We start from the raw sequence: 20,322 nt of genomic DNA, 5'->3' as shown, positions 1-20,322 counted from the left end.
AAAAAGAAACAGAGGCTTAAAGTTTGTTGCTTCACACATTTACCAAGTTTTACTGCCATTACTTAGTCATAATCCAAAAAATCATTGTAAACGTTGTCACTTAGTCACAATGTGTACAATTGTACATAGGCCCTAATTTTGCATAATTGATGAGGTAATTATTTTATATTTAGTTTTTCACAAATTACTATCCAAAATAGTTATAATAAGCATAAAAAATATTTTTTTGATCAAGCCATCTTCCTTCGTGTCCGAAGGGGATTTATACACACGGAGAGGTTTTTACATGTGGATGTGGAGGGACAGAACTTCGTATTATGTGAGATCCTGTACTTGCATATCTTTGTGTGAGAGTTTCTCTGTGTATATGAACTTATATTTCATCATGTGTATCATGTTTATTATTGTGTATCATTCATGTTTACCTCTGTTTAAACTAAAAACTTAAATAAATGTTCTTTTCCTCTGAAAAAAAGGGAAAAAATAAAAGAAATGAAAAGCCATTACATTAAAAAAAAACCTTTTGCATTCATTATTCATGACAATATTTGAGAAAAATGATTTTTGCACTATGAAGCTCCTCGTCTTTTTAAAGCTTTTTAAAATATAACATATTACGCACCGTTAAGAATTAAAATTCTTAACGGTGCGTAATATGTTATATTTTAACTTTTCAAAGAACACACATATCAAAATATAATAGTTATCAGGATAGTCTCTGATACTAATACCGGAATAGTTATCGCTACCTAGTGTGATATAAGTATCCGGATATGTTTCACATGCAAATTTGTTGTCTCTCGCTCTCTGCTCTGGGTCAGATGGCGCAAGATCGCGCTGCTGTGGTCTTAACAAGAGTACGCCATCTACTTCACATCATTTGTCCAAGATTTTGATTGACGTCGCGTCCCCTTCCACGATGACCTTCCACGGCTCCCTGAAGAATCTGCTTCTCAATTCCATCATCCTTTCATACAATGTGGCCAAAGTATTATTCTCTCAATGATGGGCTTTCTGATGTTTAAGTCTGGGCAATCTGATTCAGGACCCAGGAGTTTGTCTTTTTGTCTTTCCAAGACACTCCCAACAGCCTCGTAGCACGACCTCGTAGCACGACCTCGTAGCACCATCTCAAATGCATCTATCGGAATAGTGTCCGATACTATTTGTTTCGAATGTAAAATGTTTTGCCCAAATATGGTCATCATCTTACATACAAGCGTTAATTCTAATGTCGCGAGTCGTGCAGCATTTTCACATTTGAACAAAACCTAATGTTGTTTGTTAAATGTTTTGCAAGATTGTTTGAGAAGAACGAACAAGTATTCATCAAATAACCCATTGACGTGTTAACCACTAATACTAGTGTGCAAAACTTTGTATTTTATTGCATGATCTTTCTTTCAAACTCGGAAAGAAGTGAATTTACGCATGCGTTATGTAATCGGCAATTTCTTCGTGATCAGTCAACCGATTCAAGTAAAATTAGCGTATAAGATGCAGAATAAGATGGACGGTATGCATACGCTGTTTTGTTTTAATTATTTGATTCTAATGCCTATAGGCCTATTTCTCCAATTATGTCAATTTTCATTCACTCAGTATTTTTTCTGGGACACTCTATACAGTCATAGAGTGTGAACCGACGGTGTGTTTACATTTGAAAAACAGCAATGCACGATGCACCCCACACGTCTATTTTGTCCCGTAATAAACTTTTTAGGCTGCGTCTTAAATGCAGCGCCTCAAGCGGTGACCTGTTTTTAATTTAAAATCATAGCGGCTCTGTCATTGGTTATTATCAAACAAAGCTATCACCTCAATTCTATACAAACCACGATTAGGGGCACACTTAGAAACTTGCTTGACAAAACTTCGAAATTCTTTTGATATGGTAATCTACAGAAGATCTTATCTGATAACACATAGGCCTACATGATTCTACCATACTATGTTAAATTTTATAAGACGGATTCAATTATTATTTCTTCTTCACGAAAGAAAAAGAAAATTATCTGAATTAAAATTCTGACGGGGTTCGAACCCACAACCTCCGGGTTCACAGTCGAGCGCTTACACAACTGCGCTAGCAGTTCTGTCAGAAATGATTTTGTTCATTAGCTCTTATTGATTACGAAATTAAGCGCGTATACACTTGAAATGCTATTACCGCACTTGTCTCTTTATAGCCTACTGAATCTCCAATCAATAATGAACCTTGCCTCTGACTATGTGGTTCCTATGCTTATCAGTAAAAAAAATTCGGAAGTGGCAAATGCATTATACTCACGGGGAAGGGCACTTAACACAAATGACCATACGGGTATGCTCCCCGGAAAGACCCCCCTTTTGGATTTCGCAGCTCCGAAAGACCCCTATATTTGACCAAAATAGAACTCCGAAAGACCCTTGATTTTGATAAATAAATATTTAGCTCTAAAAGACCCCCAAATTGTTCATTCCTCATATTTCTGGGATTTTCAAGCAACAAGCCAAGAAAGACCCTTGATTTTGACGTCCCCATATTTTACTTGTTCGCAGCTCCAAAATACCCCCTTTTACTGGTACGCCCGCATCTCCCAAAGAACCACCACCTAAACATTCCGGGGGAACATACCCACCAAATATTGTTGATGTGCCTAGGCTACTGCTGACATTTTAATTAACATTGAATTATAACAATATAGGCCTACTATTGACTTGGTGATAGTAATACTAGTAAATTCAGTACTTATAATATATCAACAAAATAATAGTCAATCTTTCTAATATTAATAATACAGATGATATTAATATATAAAGAGTTTTGTTGCAAAAGCCCTTTATACATCTACTTTTTGACTTTTTGAGAAAAACAGCTTTTTCAAAAATTGTTCAATTACTACTAGTTCGATTTGATTCATTTTGGTTTTGAATAAAGTGTTGATAAATAGAAACTAAAAGAATAGGTTTGGTACAATTTTCAAGCCTTCCTATTTATTTTATTATTTCGTTTATATCGTGCCTTTTGTGGATGTAACGGCTTTTGCAACAAAATTAATTTACCCCTTTTCTAGAAACCATCTTTGCAATCAAATTCGAACCCATATTTTGCACTACTTTATGTAACTTGACTAATGTTTTCAAGAGAAAAATTGACATATCTCATTTACTTTTATTAAATTCGGCAAAATGGCATTTTTTTAGTATTTCCGAAGCTACACCTTTTGTTAATCAAAACGATTTTTTTCAAACATAGTGACCCAAAGAAAGTTTCTTTTTGGTTTTAATACTAGGTAAAGATTATCATGGCTAGGCCTATACATCAAAATATTTTGACATGCCAAAAATATTCCCCTTTATAGGCCTACCATTTGAATTTAGGCCTATCCTGACATGTTTCTACATCACATTCGCAATATCGAAACGGTGCAAATAGCCTACCTATACCTGTGCCAACATTGGCTCCCCCCTTGTCCCGCCAAAAAAGCTTCCCCCTATAATTCAACACCCTGGGATAAGTATTGAATCACATCACCCCCTCCCCTGCAACTCATCTTGGTGCGGCACTCTTTTGGCCCGGGTCTTTTGGTGACAGATCGAATGGAACAATAGGGTGTCTTCGGGTGACAGAGCATGTGCTCGTAAAAAATATAGGGTCTGTGGGTGACAGCGACGCTGAAAAGGGGGGTCTTAACAGCCCTACATACTAGTACGCGTCACCTCCAAAGTGGGAGTGCCCCCACCCGAATCAGTCTGACTAAACTTCTTTGATTGATGCAACGACCGGCCGTGACCCAAGTTATGTAATCACTTCGATGTCGAATAAACAAAATACAACACTGTATTGTATATGTATAAACCTATATAAGGGACGCACCATTAGATATCAAGGTGGGGGGGCTTGGTAGTATTTTGGAAAAGAAGTTGTCACGCCATCTGATAAAAAAAATTTGCTTCACCTCAGAGCCCCCCCCCCCAAAAAAAAAAAACAACAACAAACAAACAACAACAACATTGCACCACCTCGGACCTGAAAAAAATTTGGTGGCAAGGGTGCTCCAGTTTTCATCAAGTATATTAATTTTATTTTAGCTTCAAACTGGCAAGTATTTTGTTCGCATTTGTTTGTGAAAGGTTATTCTGTGAGTGAATACACTTGATTCACTCCACTTCAAAGATTTTCCCCAGAGTCCATGCCACGTGATGATGGGAGCCATATGTGGGGTCAGTGGATGGATCAGAGTATGGTTTTGGTGAGATATCCTCACATGAACCTATATTTTGAAGAAAATAATCACAAGACATGGATCTCCTTTGAAAACATTCAAAAACATGCTAAAACTCACCATTTGAACCAGAAGCGTGTACCGGTACTAACCAGCGGGGGCAGAGTGCTCCCTGAAAAGAGTGCCCGCGCCCGCATAACAAAAAATGAAAGAAATCGGGAAGGCATAGGAAAAGAAAGGGGCAAGGAGCCTGTTTCCCACCAAAATTACCCCGATCATGCACCAAAATGAATGTAACTTACCAAATTTTTGCGCGCGCGCGCGGGCATTGTCTCAATAAAGACATTTTGGCCCGGTTTTTGGAGGCTCGAAAACTTAACAGTGTATAATGTAGGCCCTACAGTCTCGCTAAAAAAAAACCCAGTGTATGTACATATCGCATTAATAATACCGGTTCAAATTGATGATTATTTTTGTATTTTCCCCCAAAACCTTTATTTTTCCCCTCTGATCACGAAAGCTGACTACGCTCCTGATATGAACTCATTTTAACATAAGAAGAACGTTTTTCGTGCTACGCGAAATTTGGGTGCTACAAAATGTAAACTGTTTGCTTCATCGAGACGCTAAAAATTGCTTCACCGAGGTAGGCCTACTAAAAATTGTCACGACTCAGCCCCCCACCTTGATATCAAATGGTGCGTCCCTATATTGTACCATACCTGCCATGTATGCATGCATGCAGGGACCGTCTTTAAAATAAATTATATCAAGTTGGCAAGTTACTATTTTTGGTGAATATTTTGTATTGAACCATGATCTTTCTGACATAAACATTCAGAGAACACCTCAAGGAAATATGAAATGTCCCATATATATCTTTACTTTAAAGTCGAAGCTGCAAGATAGCCTGAATAAAATTTAAATTTGCCGGCCAAAAATGTGATATTTATGAACTTTTTCTTGACCACTTTCATGGAAACAAAACTTACAAGAAACCTCGGTAAAACTGACGATTTACAAGGAATTTCAAGTCTCAAAAGAAAATCTATCCGTGTTATTTTGCACACAAAATAGTTCTTGTCTCAAAAATCCAAAAGAAGAATGTGTTTTATCTGTACTTTTTATAATAAAGCTTCGGGACTTTAGGTCTCGAATTTCGTACCACGACAAAAGAAGTACAGTACATACATCTGACACAAAGCATACATCCTTTTGGCCTGATATGGAAACGTAATTAGAAGGTAGCTATTGTATTCTAACAATAAGATCGGGGTCAAATAGCTTACAAAAGGCTCCTCCGATTTATAGTGATCTACAATCAATCGGCAAGCTGCGAGTTATTGATTTTTAATCAATCACGTATTGCACTCCCCAACGGTAACAGAAGGGTTTAGCCCAGGTTGAAATCTCATCTCCTCCCAGTCGTCATAAGCGAATTATAAGTATGAATTGAAACCCTCTAGAAGTGACCAAAGTATACCGCACATGGCGCTATTTATAAACCTGAAAGATTTCTAGCACAGGTCGAATGCGAAAAAGACGGATGTGCCCATGTACGCCTATAGATACATGTAGTGATATTATGCTACCACACCACTCCACGCCATACATAAATTCTCCCAGTCACATTTCCCCAATATGAAATTTTTAAAAAGTAAAATTTTAATTTTAATTCTTTTAAAGTTTGGCAGAGGCGGGGTTCGAACTCACGTCTCACCGCTTTGGCTAGTATCACGTATACCATACGTCCAGCGCCTTAGACCGCTCGACCACGAAGAACTTGATAGTGTCATCGTGAAAATTTATACATATAATATTAATAAATCGCAACTTCATTACTGCATCATATTTTGGAATTTTATCTGCTTAAAACATTAATGTGTATTATAATAAAGCTACCATTATTTATATTGTTGAATTCTCAAGCGCATAGAGACAATTAATACGAGGGTCCTATGAATAGGCCTACATACACAATACATAAAATCGATTTTGATATCGGCCATGTGCTCTGCTGTGCATGTGGTTTCCCGCAGTGGCGGAAGTTGTATTACGAAGTGCATCCGAACTCCATTTTGAAGCAAATGATTTTGACAAGGCATTGGATTGCTCCAGTTTGCATCCTAAATCCACATTAGACCCCTAATTTTATTTACAAAATCAAAAGATTAGATTATCATAACAACAAAACGGTAATCTTTTGTCGGGTCTAATGTGAAAATTACATTAAAAAAATACAGTTTTTACAGAATTAATTTTCACTTAATTCCAAAAAAAATGGCGTATATAAGATTGAAATAAATTACCTACCTTCTATACTAGATCAATTGTGACGCAAGTTGTTATCAAAAATTGTTATGATAGATGTACAGTTAATATTCATATATTCCATTACCTATCTGATGGTACAGTTTTTACACAGAAAATATTTATTTGAAAAACCTGCCACTCGGCTTTTTCCGGAAAGGTCACAGGGTCGCCGTGACCTGTGCAATAATTACAATTAAAAATTTTCTTATTCTAACAGCAAGCGTTTCTAGAATATATTATGGCGAAATGTGGTGTATTATGCTACAGTGCGGAGACTAGCTGAATGTCAGTCCAGGGACTAATGGCACTAACCTGGTAAAACAATAACATGGATCTTAATAGATACGTACTGACCTTTCAAATCCCTACAAACTGAAAGTCATTGACCGTGATGTGATGTTTGGGATCGGCCGGTCAGTCAACATTATTCAGAAAAAGAAACTGATTCGATCGAACACTGTTCTGTGTCAAAATAGGCCTAATTGCTTAATATAAGAGTCAAATTTACTATCATTTTCAGTTTTGATGCCGCCTCTGACACTAAATATGCTAAAAACCAGAAATTTTAAAATATTATCATAATTATAATCTTCGTTATGGCACAGATTGTACCCTACAATCCCCTCTTTGCCTTTCTGATATCAATTCATGTACTATGTTATTAAAGTACACATTCCGGTGAAAATCTGATATTGTATATTTATATACTAGTCTTTAACCGAAACGAAAAGGGGTAAACGTTTTTTTATATAACCTGGGTGGCAATAGCAGAGATATCTGAGCATTTTTGACCGTTATTTTATTTGTATCATGCTTCCTAACAGTATAAACTTTGGAAGTTCTAATTCATGATAACTGGAACAAAATGCAATCATACCATCCTAGGTGTTCATTCAGTGAACTTACCAATGTGCTTGGATGCAATGGCTGTAATAAGTGGCCTCTGATGATCCAAGTCAATATCCTCTTGTTGCGACAATTGTAGTACAGTGGTCACTTTGGCTACATCGTTCATTTCTACGGCATGAAGATACTCTGCTTGCAAATTATTATTGCCCATCTTGAAAGTGGTTTTTGCACCAATGAATTACTTCATCCGTCCAGTGTTGGGAAGTTATCCGAAATGTATCTGTGATCAGAAATGTATATTTAGCTAGATAGCTTTCAGCTAGTTAAATTTAAAATCAACAGAGGCCGTCCTATGTTGGCTAGTTAAATTTTAATCTATGCTCAGGCTAGTTCAAATTTTGTAACTCAGGCTCGTTAGGGACGCACCATTTGATATTAAGGGGGACTTTAAAAAAATTTGCTTCACCTGACAAAAAAATTGCTCTATACCTCAGACCAGAAAAACAAAACAAGGGTGTCATCCGTGTCAAGGGTGAAAAAAATATTGTCAAGAAAAATTAACCCCATATTTGACTATTTTAGCTTTCAAATTGGAAATTTTCTGGCGCATCGCGCGATTTTGTTCGATTTTTTTATATTTAGTATTCAGCTTCGAATGGTAACTAATTTGTTCGCATTTGTTTCCCTATGAGAAGTTATTCTGTGACCCAAAACACTGCACTCGATTCAATCTTCTTCATAAATTGTTACCAAAAAATACCGTAAACGTTCGCTAATGACATAACTGGAATTTTAGAAACAAACTAAAAGTGCCCTCCCATAAAAAAATCCCACCAGCAAATAAGGGCACATTCCCATTAATTCTTCTTGGGATTTTTAGAAGAGGGACCTCTCTATTTTGTACATGAAATTTACCCAAAGGCAAAGGAGCCCAGGTGCGATATTAGGCGAACGTTTACGGTATGGCGCATAATATATATATATATCTTCATTATAATTGCTTTCCTTCATAGAAGTATTAATTGCAATTTACTATGACAACATTATTAATCAAGCTCGTATCATGTTTAATACACTGTAGAAATCGGGGATGTGTGACGCGGTTTGACTAAATGGCAATTATCCTTTCTGGTAATAGACCAATTGAATAATTAGAATTAGACCAAATGGTATTAGACCAAATGGCAATAGACCATCTATAATAAATTACTGAGTTTGGCGACTTGGTAAGGCTAAAAACTTCTACGTTTTACATTATTTCGGAAAACGGATTTTTTGCGTTGCGTAGAGTAAAGTTGTCCGCACCCCAATAAAACGTCCAATTTTGTTTTTGTTTACGTTAAGGGTGTCAATTATGTTAATTAGTTTCAAAGCCACTACCAGAGCACCTGCATCCTAAAACTTTTCACGCCAACACAATACACTAATGGTGACATAGCCTGCGGTGTGAGGATATTATGCCTGTAGTCTCAACTATTACATGACACAGTAGAAGTATGCCTGTAGTCTCAACTATTACATGACATAGTAGAAACTCAATTAACATCTATTGTTTATTCAACTAATTTATCAACATCAGCATGTATTCTGTGTTTTTATGGAGAACCTATAGTCAACAGTAGAGTGTTTGTTTATTGAATTAGTTTGTAAGTGAAACTTTTGAAGGACAAATTAATCAGGATTGCCAAACCTGTTGGTAACCCAAATGGGTGACTTTTGAACAATTTCACTGAGACTTCCCATATGAACAGATCATGGTTAAGAAAAACACAGCTGCACAGTGGTAAGAGTACGACAAATTTATCCAAAATGGGCTAACAAATAAAAAGTACAACAAATGCATAGAAATCTAAAATATCAGATCACCCAGCAGGCCACAGGGGGCCAAAAGGGATGTGAATAAAATTGTGTTAATCTGCTCAGTGATGTAGCCAGGACTTTTGCATGAGGCGGGGGCAGCAAGGTACATTTCAAGGTGGGGACAAACTTGGATGAAAATTAAAAAAAATGAGCTAAAAGGTACAACAAATTTGTCCAAAATGGGCTCAAAAGTACTGTAGAAACAAATGCATAAAAATCTTAAATATCAGAGCCGCCAGCATCCCACAGGGGCAAGACTTCTCACAGTGGATATGATATGGTGGCAAGAAGACTTGCTTCGATCATGATCTAATTGCAATTTCAAGCCATTGATTTATATGGAAAATATACTAAATATTATACTTCTAAGCTCTAAATGATAATCTCCTCTCATACCTTTAATCACATTAAATAAAACATTTACATGTACACAAAATATACAAAATTTACCAACCGCGGAAGACTCTGACCGCGCGAAAGACGGGTGACCGCTAGTAGAAACTAAATAGGTTTATGTGAGATGTGACGTGTTTACAAATTGAACACAGTGTTTAGCTGTGACACTAAGTGTTTAGCTGGTAAACACATAAATAAAGATTGAACGGGTGGGGTATGAACGTTTGGACAGTATTTTTGTGGGACATGAGAGCAGATCAAACATATCGAATTGCATTCTGAATACGAAGAATTTCCTTCTGATATCAAATAATTTAGATTTTTTGAAATCCGCTATTATACACATTGTATGGAAATTATTAAAAAATTACATTTTTGATATTTAACAGTCCTCAAAGTAAACTTTCTAAATCTAATGATATGCTGCCACAGTGGAGTCGGTGCTGCTTTATGGATGCGAAGCATGGATCATCACCCCTAAACTTGCAAAAGGTCTGGATGGCTGTTACACCCGCATGCTAAGAACTGTTCTGAATGTGCATTGGAAGGAACATATGACAAATGTAGACCTATATTATGGAGACCTTCCCAAAATAAGCCAAAAGATCAGGGAAAGAACCCGGTTTGCTGGCCACAAGCAAGTAAACAATGATATTTACTTAAAATGTAGCTGAGATGAAAAGCCGACGATCAAATGAAATTTTGAACTTTGGAATTCCCCCATGTGTAATAATGTTGCTATTCAACTAATACTTAAATTTGATGATATTTATCTAAAGAGTTCCTATCCTTTTCGTTATAGTGTTCAACGGCATGAGGATTTGGTCACCGTTATTCTTGGTATGACGTGCCCATGGGTCACGTGCGTATTTACAAATACGTATTCATAAATATAGTCGTAGGTAGCTGATTACTATTTCTTGGAAATATTCCAAAAACATTAATGTGTGAAAAAAAACCTCTTAACCAGCTGGAATTAGGTATACAATAACTCTTTATGTAATAATAACATTATCGAAAAAAAGATATTTTCAAGTACAATAACAATTTTGATATCATGCAGCATTTTCACATTTGAACAAAACCTAAGATTGATTGAGAAGAACGAAAAGTATTCATCAAACATTCAACAACTCTTCCTATACCTTTGTACAGGAGCCAACCGTTGTTAAACCGTGATGAACCCACACTTTTACTGTAGCGTATACGCGAACGCGAGCGAGACCACGCGTTACGCGAGAGCGCGTAAAATTCGTCATGCCTGGAACCTTTGTGCGTATGCCAGCTTACAAGTTGAATTCAGTATTTTTCAGGTAGCGGCTAAACATTGCCGTTTTATTCTGTAGTTTTATTGCTGATATCAAAAGAGAAATCATCGAAGTTTTTGTAAGGCTTAGTGGCAATGATTAACTGACATTCCTCGTAAAATAAAGCTGCCCGAGCGAAGTAAACCACGCAGACGACGCGGCCGCATCGTTGTTAAACGGTGATGAACATCGGTGAAACATGATTGAATCCCTAAAAATATAGAGCCCGTTGACATAATAACCACTCATTAAGTGTGACAACTTTGCATTGTGTTACATGATCTTTCTTTCAAACTAGGAATGAAGTGAATTGACGCATGAATCATCGTCAACCGATTCAAAATTCGAGTATAAAATGCAGAATAACATGGGCAATACGCTGGTTTTTTATAATTATGAGATTCTGATATCTATTTTTCAACTATGTCTAAATGCATTCACTCTGTATTTTTTCTGGGACACCCTCTACAGACAACAACACTTTAAAGTTTAACTATGGCTTAACCCAATGCACTTTTATATACACCCCACGTACGCCTAAATATGCTGTAGTACGGAGAAGCTGAATGTCAGCACCGACCCTAGCCTAGATAAAAATCCCTTTAAAAGGGAGAGCTTGGCCTTGGAATTCCCAAACTGAATGAAATATATCAAAAAATAAATACAAAGAACATACTAAACTACAAGAACTCATATTGCAGTTGGCCTATACTCGGTTATATGAAACGATCTGATCCAATCAGTCCAAGTCAGCACTGGCCCTTTACACACCTGCTCCAACAGCAACTACCATCTAGGAGTACCTGACCTATGCCTTGTTATCTTACATTACCTATAGGCCATATATACCTACCTATAAACATAGACTACCAACCCACAACCTAAATACCCACCTACCTATAAAACAGTAGCTATCCATTCTCCCAAACGTCAAACATGACTGACATAGTCCATGGAAGTAAAACACATGAATAGACTGTGATATTACACTCTCTAATACCATGTATACTGTGATGCGAAAGTTCATTAACCACCAAAATTGTTCTTGGTCAATTGTTCCATGTCCAAGGACAATATAATAATTTGGTTAAATTTATCTTGGAAACCGAAGCAAGTTCCATGTTACACCTGTCAACAGTCATTAAAACTTATCATTCTCCAGGTCAAAAAACAATCACTACTGAGCACTGCTTTATGAGGGAAATAAGGTTATCTGGGAGGTTGCTATTTAATCTCTGGGTTAACATGGTCAAGTCAAAGAGTTCACTGCTGAATATATAGCTAAATGAATTGAGTCATGGGGGAGTGAGGCTACTCTTTAGCCTCCTGCAAACCCACAACTTAAATTTTGAGCATTATCCTACAACATTGTTTTACTGAGGATGAAGCAATGCATGTTAACAAGACTAGTTTCCTACTTCAGGTCAAAGGTCGAGGTCGCAAACAAATGATAATATTGCTTGGCTTGTAGCCAAGCAAAAAAAGACTTTTTCTAGGGTCTGTGATGTCAGTCTGTACACCAGGATCTGTGGACTGTATAAACATGGATCATAATATTGCATAGACTTAAGGGATGGGGTATGAACGTTTGGACAGTATTTATTTTGGGACATTAGAGCACATCAGACATATCGAATTGCATTCTGAATACGAAGAATGTCATTCTGATATCAAATAATTTTGATTTTTTTAAATTCGCAATGTAATACACATTTTATGGCAAATGATTAAAAATTGATATTTTTGATATTTAACAGTACTCGAAGCAAACTTTATAAATCTGATGATTTATACTTAATCATGTTAAAGTGTATATGTAGGTGGGATGAAAAGCCGACGATCAATTGAAAATGTTGACCTTTCGTATTGAAGATATGGATTTTTTTTTCCAAAACACCCAAAAAAATTAGGTCTTTTTTGGAAAAAAATCTATTTCTTCAATATGAAAGGTCAAAATTTTCAATTGATCATCGGCTTTTCCTCCCAGCTACATACACTTAGGGATTCAATCATGTTTCACCGCTGTTCATCACCGTTTAACAACGATGCGGCCGCGTCGTCTGCGTTGTTTACTTCGCGAGGGCAGCTTTAGCTGCCCGAGCGAAGTAAACCTCGCAGACGCGCCGGACGCGAGTTGTTAAACGGTGATGAACAATGGTGAAACATGATTGAATCCTTTCAACAACGAAAAGAAGCTAAATATCGTATAATTCACGATTATTTTACGAGGAATGTCAGTTAATCATTGCCACTCAGCCTTACAAAAACTTCGATGATTTTCTTTTGATATCAGCAATAAAACTACAGAATAAAACGGCAATGTTTAGCCGCTACCTGAAAAATACTGAATTCAACTTGTAAGCTGGCATACGCACAAAGGTTCCAGGCATGACGAATTTTACGCGCTCTCGCGTAACGCGTAGTCTCGCTCGCGTTCGCGTATACGCTACAGTAAAAGTGTGGGTTCATCACGGTTTAACAATGGTTGGCTCCTGTACAAAGGTATAGGAAGAGTTGTTGAATTTAAGAATATATCATTAGATTTATAAAATTTACTTCGAGGACTGTTATATATCAAAAATGTGAAAAATATCAAATTTTAATAATTTGTCATAAAACTTGTATTATATCGTGAATTTCAAAAAATGATAATTATTTGATATCAGAAGGACATTCTTCGTATTCAGAATACAAATCGATATGTCTGATGTGCTCTCATGTCCCACAAAAAATACTGTCGAAACGCTCAAAACGCTCATTCCAGATCCCTTAACCGACCTTTCAAATGTGTGTGTGTTGGTAAACCGAAGTTAATTTGGCCGATGTGTTAATTAATAGTCTCTGTGTTGTCCTAGATTGGCCGGTCAGTACACGTTGCACTGAATTTACAGAACCACAAATTCTGACCCAAAGGCACTTGAAGAACTTGATATTGCTCTGAAAAAGTTAACTGGAAGAAACTGTCTACCCAATATTATAATAGGTGGTGATTTCAACACACCTGATATTAATTGGACATCTATGGCAAGAAACTTAATCAAACTCTTCTAGACATAGCAAATGACAATATGCTAACCCAAGTCCAGCATGTTCCTACCCGTGGTGACAATATCCTGGAATTGTGCTTCACAACTCTTCCTGATCAACTGAAGGACGAATATGAAGTCCCAGCAATTGGTGACCACGATGCAGTTTCTGTGAACCTTGACACTGCTGTCAAGTAAAGCCGTAAGCAACCAAGAACTGTTTATCAGTTCAGGAAAGGGAACATGGATGGAGTCAGAAAAGACATGGAGGATTTCAAGGACTGTTTTTTAGAATCTGAACCAATGGAAAATAACATTGAAGACAACTGGAATTCACTTAAGAATGCAGTTTTCAAGGCAATGGACAATAATGTCCCAACAAAACAGTTATCAACATGGCAACATGTGCCTTGGATGACTACCACCATCAAAAGATTAATAAAAAAGAAAAAGAGACAATGGAACAAAGCAAAGAGGACACAAACGGAGGAAGACTGGGAAACTTTTAGAAAGTTGAGGAAGGAAGTGAAAGCTGAGATGAAGAAATCTCATGAAAAGTATGTTGGTAGAATCCTGGACAACTCACTGAAAGAGACACCAAAGAAGTTTTGGTCGTATATAAGTAGTTTGAAGAAGGACACCAATGGTATACCAACATTGAAGACTGACAATGGGCCGGCGATAGACAGCAAGATGAAGGCAAACGGATTGAATGAACAGTATCAGTCGGTATTTACATCACACATACCAAAGGAAACCACAAATTGCTATCCACCAATGCCCAATATAATGTTCACTACTGAAGGCATAGAAAAACTGCTGCGGGAATTAAACCCAGCCAAAGCTTCAGGGCCAGACCTTATCCCGATCCGCATCTTGAAAGAGGCAGCCCAGCAGATTGCACCAGTCCTGCAGGTCATATTTACCCAATCTTACCAAACTGGCAACCTACCGCAAGATTGGCTCTCTGCGAATGTGGTAGCTATTTTCAAGAAGGGCAATCGTAATGTACCAGCTAACTATCGCCCAGTCACGGCTGTTTGATGTATATAGAATTGGCTTCATTATTAACTAAATGCAAACTATAGATGGCGCTATTTATCCTAAATCTTATTTCTTTATTTGCACGGGTTAGGTGATTAATACCGCCATTAAAACAGCTGGAATAGGTGAAACAAGCAACAAGGAAATTTTATAAATATATTTTATCAAACAATGAAAAGGAATTATTTGTATTAAAAGCTTGAAAGGGTAATTTCCAGTAACTAAATAGCGCCACCAATTTTGGCATTATTACAAACATTTTATATCCGAAAAAGCTTTAAAAAATACTATAAAAGTGAATAATTTTGTCAAAGAGGTGAAATTAAAGTTGAGAATGACTCAAAAGCATCTGTATACATTAGCACTATATCACTTTTAGCTGTTTAAGCCTAAAATTTGGTTATACATGATGTTTTGTTTGAAAAACTAATAAATGAACCCATCAAACAACCGTGCAGTATCGTTGACTTGCGTGATTACAAAGTTAATGGAACATATCATCTTCCATGCCATAATGGACCACATAGACTCACACAACCTGCTCCAAAACTACCAACATGGATTTAGGCAGAAGCATTCAACGGAGGCCCAGTTGATAGTCACCATGGAGGAGATAGCGAGGGCGTTGGATAATCACCATCAAATCGATATGCTGATACTCGATTTTTCCAAGGCCTTCGATACTGTGCCCCATCAGCGACTCCTTGGAAAGATTGACCACTACGGAATCCGTGACAACACCAAGAAATGGATAACAACCTGGCTCACTACAAGATCACAACGAGTTGTTGTAGATGGAGAGGCATCCGAGTCCATCACCTTGGTCTGGGCGGACATTTTAAAAATGAATTTAGAAGAACAGCAACGACATCAATTGCATTACATTCCAGATGTTAAATCTACATCATATGCAAAATTTGAGGAAATTCGCACGAGTCCGTTTTATTTTAGGACCATTTGTCTATAACTGGCTTTACATGTAGCTCTATGGAGAGAGTGCCCGTTGAGGGCGCTCTTACCCCCATTTTAGGAACAAAAATGTGATTTAAAAAAACGGACTCGTGCGAATTTTCTAAAATTTTCAGAGTATGTAGTATGAACATGTAGAAATATAATCAAGTAGTTGCCCTATCTGCTCTTCTCCGAAAAAATAAAAAGTCCTATACCTCAATGATAATGAAACGTAGGTGCCATCCACGTTCAATCTGGAGTACCGCAAGGCACAATCTTGGGGGCCCTTGATGTTTCTCTTATACATAAATGACATCGGGAAGAATATCAACTCATCCATCAAGCTCTTCGCTGATGATTGTCTTCTCTTTCGTAAGATCAATACAGCAGAAGATACCAGAGTGTTACAAAATGACCTAAGCAACCTATGCAACTGGACTGAGAAGTGGCAGATGCTCTTTAATGCGAAAAAATGTCACACCATGCGCATACATAGGAAGAAGCAGCCTATCATCTCTAATTACACCATGGGAGAAGAAGTACTCACCACAGTTTCAAGTCAAGCATACCTAGGAGTGGAGATCCATGAGAAACTCAGCTGGAAACCACATATAAAGGCAATGACAGCAAAAGCCAACAGAACCCTTGGTTTCATCAGACGAAATCTGGGCAGATGTTCTTCCTCCATCAAGCAACAAGCATACACAACTTTAGTCAGATCGCAGCTTGAATATGGGGCAACAATTTGGGATTCTTACCGGCAGAACCAGATCGACAGCATTGAGAAAATTCAAAGGAGGGCAGTACGCTTCATAACTGGCAATTATCAAAGGGAAGCAAGCGTCACAGCTATGAGACTTGACATTGGACTACCAACCCTTGAGGATCGGCGCAAACAATCACGCCTGGTGACAATGTACAATATCCTCAACCATCAGGTAGCTGTTCCCCTTCCTGACTACATCACGCCTAAAGGAAGAGCAACCAGAAGTCAACACCAGCACAGATTCACTAGACTGAGCACATCTTCAGATTCATACAAGTATAGTTTCTTCCCCCGGACCATGAAAGATTGGGACGAGCTTCCTCCCAGCACCATAGAGCTGCCCACCTTGGAGCAGTTCAAGGAAGCCGTCAGCACCGAGTAGTTGGCATCACAGTTTTTACTTGCACCTTGACTGTATATATTTGGCACATGCACGAGCCGTCCATCGTCGGCAGCACCCTCGTCTAGATGCTGAGAAGGCTTTGACGAGTAACCAAGTAGAAGTTGAAGTAGAAGGGCCCAAAATATGAATATTGATTCAGATCCCCTGGTGTGGCAATTATCTTTATCATATTCTTTACTTTTGTCTCTTTCATTTGATTCCACTCATGGGGTCATACTGACCCGGATTTGGATCTTAAGCTTAGTGTCATCCCGGATGGGGAAATATTTGTTTATATTATTTTGTCCATTTCACACCAAAAGGCGAGTCAAGTAAGCAAGTTAATAAGTAAATAACATACACTTATATGTCAAAATGGTCAGGTGTCAAAATTATAATTATTCGAATGTCGCCATCTTCATTGAGAAAATTAATACATTGTATCTGGACTCTCTTTTTCAGTGTTACAACACACTGTGACGCCTCTGTTACTAAACCTGCTAAGTACCAGATATTAAAAATGTTTTCACATAATCTTCGTTGGAGCACAATTTGATACCGGGTCACATTATACTCTGTCAATTCCCTCTTTGCCTTTCTGTTTTCAATGCATGTACTATGTTAAAGTACAAATTCCGGTAAAAATTTGATATTGTATACTAGTCTTTAACCGAAAGGGGGAAAACGTATTTATAACATGGGTGGCAATAGCAGAGATATCTGACCATTTTGACCGTTATTTTAGTTGCATCATACTTTCTAACAACTCACGCCCATCCTAGGTGTTCATTTAGTGAACTTACCTATGTGCTTATATGCAATGGCTTTAATAAGTGGTGTCCGATGATTCTTGTTGCGACAATTGCAGTACAGTAGTCGCTTTGGCTACATCGTTCATTTCTATACGGCATGAAGATACTCTGCTTGCAAATCATTATTGCCCATCTTGAAAGTGGTTGTTGCAGAAATAAATTACTTCATCCGTCCAGTGTTGGGAAGTTATCCGAGATGCATGATCATAAACACGTTACTGTCGATGCTGGTATATTAAAGTGATATCCCGGGGGTTCTCAACTTTGGTTTAGGTAGGGATGTGCTCCGACATTATCCAAAATTTGACGAAAAAGTGACCAATTATACCAATTTTGCTAAAAAACTTTTGCTGAAATATTGATACTTCAGAGAAAATTTGGAAAAAATACCCGTACTTAAACCCAATTTTAATGTTATTTAAAGCTATCAAAATGGCTGAAAATATACCCGAATCTAAAAAAAAAGCACCCCGAATCTGTTGTAGATCCCCGTATCCTCATTACCCTAAGACCCCCGGGAGGTTAATGGTCTCACAAAACAGGTGAACATGACACTCTCAATATGATACAAAATATATCCTCATTATTTTTTAATATTGCGGCCCCTCGTACATGCCGTAATAACATTAATTGTAGTTTATTATGACAAAAATCAATTAAGCTCGTATCATGTGCAATAAATGCACTACATAGGACGAAACGCACAGATGTGCGCGAAACGTGTATGCCCGCGACATGAGGCATTTCACTCACTGATATGATGGCAGTGTGATCAAGTTCAATCAGGGCATTAACCTTTAAAGTTAAAATGCTTTTTTAAAAGATTTTGAAAATATATGCTTTTAAGCATATATTTTTAAAAAGCACTGCCTACAGACTCATAGTGCTCGGTCCTTCGGTCATTTATTTTACACTGTGTTTCATATACTAAGAGGTTATTTCCTTGCTTAATATACAGGCAACATCATACCATGTGCAATTTTAATGTAAAAGAGTGCAAATTCACTCTTTTAGAGTGAATTTTCACTCTTACAAAGAGTGAATCTAGGGACCAGTCCTTGAAGAGTGACAATCACTCTTTGTAAAGAGTGAAAATACTCAAAAGAGTGCTTTCTCACTCTTAAAAAGATTGAAACCCACTCTCAAAAGATTGGATATGAAATGACTCTCAATCCAAAAAAGTGGTAATTCACTCTTAATTGAGTGAAAACTAATCAATCTTTTTTAGAGTGAATTATATGTGACTCTCTTTTACTCGATTAGAGTGAAAATCAATTTAAAACCAGTAGCCAATAGCTGTATCTTTGAGCTCGGATTTTCATTCGTTAAAATGGGCCAAGAAATAAAGACACGATGGTCCAAAACCCAAGGAAGGTTCAAATATTATTCAAAGGTTGCAGTTTTGCTCCATTGCATGCCCTATTAATTAAAGTGTTCTCGAACAAGAAAACTAGCGACGTGCTTTCATTGATTGGAACATGAAGATGCAACTTTTGATTTCATTACTTCCTTGGGTTTCAGATCACCGTTTCATTAATTCTCAACCAATTTCAATGAGGTGTTAAAATTTTGCACATGCATTTAAGAAGACGAACTGCCGGGACTAACATTTGATATTTTACACCTAAGTTGAAATTAATTAGGAATAAATACAGGCATGGTATCAATGTCATTGCTTGAAATATAATGCCTAGCAATATTAATTTTCGTACGAGCTCGGTCACCTACCTTTGCACAGTTTTTTTGTGGGATATGAGAGCACATCAAACACACCAAATTGCATTCTAAATACGAGGAATGTCCTTTTGATATCAAATCATTTTGATTTTTTTTTAATTCGCGATATAATGCTAATTGTATGACAAATTACTAAAAATTAATATTTTTTACATTTAACAATCCTCGAAGTCGAATTAAACTTTATAAATCCAATGATATGTACTAAAAGTGTATGTAGTCGGGAGGAAAAGCCAACCATCACGTTAAAATCTTGACCATTCGTATTGAAGATTATACATAAAGTTTTATAAAACACCTAACATTTTGAAGTTTTCGATATTTTTCGGCACTTATACTTGGCAACGTAAACATCAATGTCTTACACAAGACGTAGCCCGTCATTGATCGTGTCTTTCATGTTACACATTGGAACTCCCAACTCCGAACTGCAAGTGATGCTGAAGAAAGAGGTACCGATGTATACCCGTACGTTCGGGAAATTATTTCATGCTTCGGGTTTAATCGGAATGAATCGATTTGAAAAGGTATATATATTGTACCAATAGTAAAAGGGAAAATTAGGGCTGTATTTTCATTAAAAACCACTAATTCCAGGTAGTAAGGTAATTTGCCAGCACTAAATACCCTCTGCACATTTATCGTAACACACGGCCATGGTTACTAGCCCA

The 20,322-nt window shown here is 37.2% G+C and overlaps 2 protein-coding genes across 2 annotated transcripts in view; one reads left to right on the top strand and one right to left on the bottom strand.

Moving 5' to 3' along the window:
• LOC140166876 (short transient receptor potential channel 5-like) overlaps positions 1-18,120 on the bottom strand; it is a 45,831-nt gene extending 27,711 nt beyond the window's left edge. The window contains exons 1-2 of the mRNA XM_072190364.1: positions 17,906-18,120; positions 7,428-7,650 (exon numbers count right to left, since the gene is read on the bottom strand). Of these exons, the coding sequence (XP_072046465.1) occupies positions 7,428-7,581 (154 nt within the window). The 5' untranslated portion in view covers positions 7,582-7,650; positions 17,906-18,120. The remainder of the gene's footprint in view (positions 1-7,427; positions 7,651-17,905) is intronic.
• On the top strand, positions 14,203-15,003 carry LOC140166875 (uncharacterized). The gene has a single exon (XM_072190362.1). It carries the CDS (start codon positions 14,203-14,205, stop codon positions 15,001-15,003), a length of 801 nt encoding a protein of 266 aa, XP_072046463.1.
• Positions 18,121-20,322: the final 2,202 nt, after the last annotated feature.

The sequence above is a fragment of the Amphiura filiformis genome, chromosome 12 (genome assembly GCF_039555335.1).
Source record: "Amphiura filiformis chromosome 12, Afil_fr2py, whole genome shotgun sequence".
Classification (NCBI taxonomy): domain Eukaryota; kingdom Metazoa; phylum Echinodermata; class Ophiuroidea; order Amphilepidida; family Amphiuridae; genus Amphiura; species Amphiura filiformis.
This window is presented reverse-complemented; position numbering and strand designations above follow the sequence as displayed.